General features: G+C 34.4%; 1 protein-coding gene across 1 annotated transcript in view; it reads left to right on the forward strand.

Annotated features, from left to right (window-relative positions):
- NT5E (5'-nucleotidase ecto) overlaps positions 1-5,643 on the forward strand; it is a 49,506-nt gene that overhangs the window by 25,971 nt on the left and 17,892 nt on the right. The window contains exon 2 of the mRNA XM_072408598.1: positions 4,086-4,308. Within this exon, the coding sequence (XP_072264699.1) occupies positions 4,086-4,308 (223 nt within the window). The remainder of the gene's footprint in view (positions 1-4,085; positions 4,309-5,643) is intronic.

A 5,643-nucleotide genomic window follows, 5' to 3' on the forward strand; every position in this document is an offset into this window, starting at 1 on the left:
CTTGTTTAAGCTGATTTTTGTGTATTTTAATTTTATTAAAAGTATTTTTTTTTTTACATGATTGTGTGTTTCAAACATTTTTTATATTCATTATATCTACTAGAACCCTGTTCGGACATATTTCTGTAAGTTACAGGTCTACAATTTAAAAAAAAAAAAATTCAATAAAACCTGTAACGCTTTTGGAACAGAAATCTAGACCTCAGTGTAACGCCCAGGTGGTTAATAATAATAATAATAATAAACAGGATTTACATAGTGCCAACATATTATGCAGCGCTATACATTAAATAGGGGTTGCAAATGACAGACAGATACAGACAGTTACACAGGAGGAGGAGAGAACCCTGCCCGAAGAGCTTACAGTCTAGGAACTAGTACAATCTATGTTTTAAAAAAAGAAATATATTGTGTTTTGCATTTCTGCAGCTTTAATAAAGCAAAGCTTGTTAAATTGTCTAATAAGAAAGTACTACTGGCGTAATTACTGGCAACTTGTATATAAATGAGTAAGCTAGACATATCTCTTTCTACTAGGATAATTGCTTTGTATTATACAGCAGTGTGTGTAATCCTTTTACAAAGGGACAGCTATTATCTGAGCCTCTTAGATAAAAGTTAGAATTGCCTACCTGTAGTAACTATCCAGTACAGAATAAAATTGAAACATTTACATTTAAGCTACTGAACATTATCAATAGGACACTATATAACATAAAGCATAAAAGTGATATTAAAAGTCCAATGACTTGTTATATTGTATATGTCATTAGCACCTCAATTAAAAGGCTAATTGCTGTTTTATCAAAGGAAATATGTGCTTGTTTGCAGTTTCTACATGAACTGTGCTCTCATCACACCTGATATATGAAAGCTGCTAAACAATGTTTGACTGATATATATTTAAAAGTGATTATCTGTGAAACTAAGCTGCAGCTAAGGTAGATAATAAGAATACATTCCAGCAATAATTATGTCTTATCTAAGTAAACTTTGCTCTTAGCTAGATACTTGTATGCTTGATTCATAAGAAACAAGATGAAATCATTCTTAAGCAGAATCATCTATTTGTAGACACAGCATGAAAGTAAGCATAACCAAAGTGTTAAACTAGTGTACATAATTGAAGCTGTGTACCTTGATCTTTTCTTACTTTTTATTAATCTTAATGTACAGGCATAATGCCACCATGTACTAGTAAACATAATTAACTTTTAATAATGGCTTTTTAAGTGATACAGAGGTGTTCATGATAGTAGTTAACTGAAAAATGGAAATATATTATTCTAAAGGATGTTGTTGGGTAAGGGCAAACATAAAGGTGACAGCCTTATAGGATCTTCCGGGGACACCTGCTTAAAAGATTTTGTGTACAGCTCTATTAGTGAGAATACTGTATTGGGAACGTACCCTACCTAACCTCCAGGTTGTTCATTTTGGTGCCAACCCCAGAATATCAATTAGTAAACATATAAAACAGGGAAAACAGGGATTTTTTGGCACTTAAAAATTATAATCAAGTCAAATATATAGGTCATAGACTTACATAACTGATAAAAGCTACGGCCGTTCAATTGTTCAGTGGCCAGACAATTGTGTGAACACACTAAACATCTCCACTTATTATGATACCATTATGAGGTATCCCCTATAATGTACCAGGTTATTGTAATGTGTTCTCCACAAGTCCCCTGAGGAAGCCATTTGGCGAAACGCGTCACAATAAGAGACGTTTACTGACACTCATACACAACTCCTAAGAATAGGGAGCCTCTGTATAGATAGGAGGTCATATCTTCCATGAAATTGTAAATGTGAACGGCTGCAGCTATTATCACTTATGTTACAAGTCTGTGACTTATATATTTGACTTGAATATAATTGTGCCAAAAAATCCCTGCTTTCTTTGTTTTATTTGTTTACTTTATGTACAGCTCACAAAGCTTTAGCTTGATCACTACGTTGTAGATATTAATATTATTATTATTAATATTAATAATAGTAATTAGTATTTAATTGCCGACATATTAGGCAGCACCACAAAGTCCATAGTCATATCACTAATGATCTGATATATCTGCCATGGTCATATGTCATTAACACCGTCTAAAGCCAATTTTTAGAGGAAGCCAATTAACCTAACATGTTTTTGGGGTGTGGGAGGAAACCAGAGCACTAGGAGGAAACCCATGCAAACACAGGGAGAACATACAATCTTCTTTCAATACATTGCCCTGGTCAGGATTCAAACTGAGAACTACAAAGCCAAATTATAAAAAGTGAAAGAAATATTTTTTCACTTTTTATTATACCCATGAAATAGAATAATTGATAAAAATGACCTTAAAAAAAATCAAGACAGTACAAATGTTAGTGACCCTTGACATTGGTAGTCAGTGTAAAATGCCTCTTTACATTGGTGGACAGTAGGGGAAATATTAGTAGAGAGCTGCTTCTGTAATTAGTGGTCAATGGAAAGGTCCAAGTTATATAGGTGGTAAGTGGAGGAGTGCCCTTTTATGTCTGTAGTTATTAGCGAAATGATCGTTAACAATAATGGTTAGTGAAAAAATGTACTTTCAGGGATAAGTGAGGACAAGCCCATTTACTTTGGAAGTTAAATATATAATGGGTGACTGGCCCCTGATATCAGTGGTCAGTAGAAAGATTTCCTGGTTCACTGTTAGTCATAGGAAATAATATCCTTTACATTGGTTGTCATTGGAATGCCACTCTTACCCACATTTCAAAAGATTGTTGATGTCAGTGATTTTATCCACATACTTATGCAGGCTCTGTCAATGACCCAACAGGGCACATTAATAAATGTTTATATACTCTTTAGCCTTTTATTAGCAGTGTGTGTTTGGTAGGTACAAGAACTGTAGGCTAAAATGCTCACCAGCAGAGCAATGAATGCATACATAGGAACTAAAGAGGTGAAACATAATGGTTCCTTTAAAGGAACAGAGTAAGTTTAAAATAAAATATGGGGACTGGCCATCTACCAACAGCACATTTTTTAATAGAGATTGGGATGAGCAGCTGTAAAGATTCATATAACATAGATCTCAATGTCATATAAAACATAAGTTTATCTCTTGGAGAATAGAGAAACCAGATTTCAACATACGGAAATTCAACTTGACCCATCAAACATCAAGATAAATACCAAGCAATGGGCTAACTGTCCACCAGACTTTATTTATCACTTATAGATGAACTGGCCCTTCAATAAGATGTTTCTATGTGAGTAAAACTACCAGTATTATTATTAGCCAGTTTTTGTATAGCACCAACATATTATATATTCTTACAAGTATGAAAGAGTTTTAAAATTTTTTTTTTTTGCCTGCTATTAGCCAAGGTTACAAAAAAATCAAATATAAAAACTGACATATCCTGTATGCCCAACACATCACAAGTTTGTTTTTCCTTTATTATTTGCTCAGGGTATCTCTCCGCATTAAATCAGAGGCTTGTTTCCTTAAAAGGGACCAGGATTCTGCAATTTGTTTTCTTCTTTCAGGTAGAGTCTACAGCCTTGACTGTAGCAATAACCTGCATTCCTATTCCCATGGTAAGATTTTAGATGAAACACTGGCAGGTTTTTGTGTTTTCACTAATGTGCTGAGATTAAAGACAAAGATGGAGAAACTATTATTTTCAGCAGACAAAGCCTATCTGGATGTTACTGTCTCATTAGCTTTAAAAAAAAGCAGAGATTATCTGTATCAAGAGCATAAACTGTCTGCCAAGGAAATGCCAACATGAGTTGATGGCAGGCCATATTGGCAAACTGGTTCACACCTGGCAAAATCAAAAAGCTCCTTTGTAAGTGAACCAGATTAGGAAGGGAGTGGATGGGAGTTACTGCACTAATCTGCACCCAACTCAGGTTGTTTGCCTAATTTACCTCTAAAAAAAAGCTATGCGTCTGCTATATTGATTTTTATTATGTGTTATCTCTTTGATTTGGGTTAAATTATTGTAACCATATTCTTCACAAGCCTTCGCTAAATTCTGTTTACTTGTTTTCATTTTAGGTCAGCGTTCAATACTGATAATTTTCTTTTTATTTCCAGGCTCTGGGGAATCATGAATTTGACAACGGCCTTTCTGGACTTGTGAATCCATTCCTCACAAATGTAAATTTCCCCATATTAAGTGCCAATATCAAAGCAGATTCACAGATTGCATCTAACATTAGTGGATATTATCAGCCTTATAAAATCTTTAATGTTGGCGGTGAACAGATTGCAATAGTTGGATATACATCAAAGGAAACTCCAGTTTTATCTGATCCAGGTAACATTTTTTTCTATTCTGTATAGTTGTATTACTTTTGTGGTTTCAGGTGAACACATTTTCACCAAAGCAATCTATCTGCTCTTTTATTTCTAATTAATGCTAGATCTGGGGGTTGGAAATGCTATATACTGTGCTTATGTTCTTCCCATATAACTTATAGGAGAATTCTTATATAATTTACATAGGGATATATATACACCCAGAAACAATCTGTCTGCCTGTTTGTAACTGGCACATGCATGAAGTTCCTGTATCTTAAAATGGAGAGCTCATCTGCCAGCTTTGTCCATTTACATTATTTCTCCTCCAGTCACATAAAACGAAGCATTCATCTAAAATGAGCTTTTTTATTCATGAACCACATTGCCTGAATGGCATTGCATGGTGCATTTTGGTAATGTATGTCCATAATAAATTATTTTTCCATCATTCTTGTTCTGGGGACAACTCTAAAATGTTGTTTTTAACCTCAATTTCATTCTCAGTGACAGTATTTACCAATACACATAGAGGTGTGAATACTGTTAATTAATGACAACATTGTTGCAGATCATTGTATGTAAAACATGAACCGTTTTATCACTGTACGATTTTAACCAAGACACTGTATACCACTCCTGTTTTTTTTATGTTCAAAGAAAAGAAATAAAAATTTTTGAAACCAAATAGAGGCGTGAATGTCTCCACCCAGCCAAAAAGCAGCACTAAAATTTGACAGGCCTAATTCTTCAATACTATATTCAAAAATGGCTTTAATGTGACTATAAGTTATAGAAAAATGCCACAGTTGTTAAAGTAATTATACACAGTTATAAGATTGAATAGGAATAAATCATATAAATTTATAAACATAAATCAACAACTGGGATAAAACACAGCATACCATAAAGGTTGCCTAATATTAAATAGCTAAACCAAGCACAAAAAACCTAAACAAGCATTCCCTTTACACTTCAAAAATAAATAAGGACAGCTTAAACATTGATTTGACTGGACATGTTCATTGGGCAGCAAAGTAAATGTGTCCATGATTGTACACTGTCCACTTTCAAATCAGTGGGACTTCTTCTACATGCAGGCTTATTCAAGGACCTCTTACATGCCTGTGTGAAAACTCTTAAAGTGTCTGTAAAGGAAACAAAAAAACAAACAAAAATAAATACCTATCCTTCCTTAACCTCCCGACCGTTAAGCCCGACCTTGGTACGGGCTAAAAAAAAGTGCTATTATGGTTAACCCCGAGATTTTCCGTATATTAAAATCCCCACTTACCTGGTCCCGCTGTGCTCATCCAGCGTCGTGTTCGTGTTCCAGCGTCGTCCTCCGTCGATC

The sequence above is a fragment of the Pyxicephalus adspersus genome, chromosome 4, assembly GCF_032062135.1.
Source record: "Pyxicephalus adspersus chromosome 4, UCB_Pads_2.0, whole genome shotgun sequence".
Taxonomy (NCBI): domain Eukaryota; kingdom Metazoa; phylum Chordata; class Amphibia; order Anura; family Pyxicephalidae; genus Pyxicephalus; species Pyxicephalus adspersus.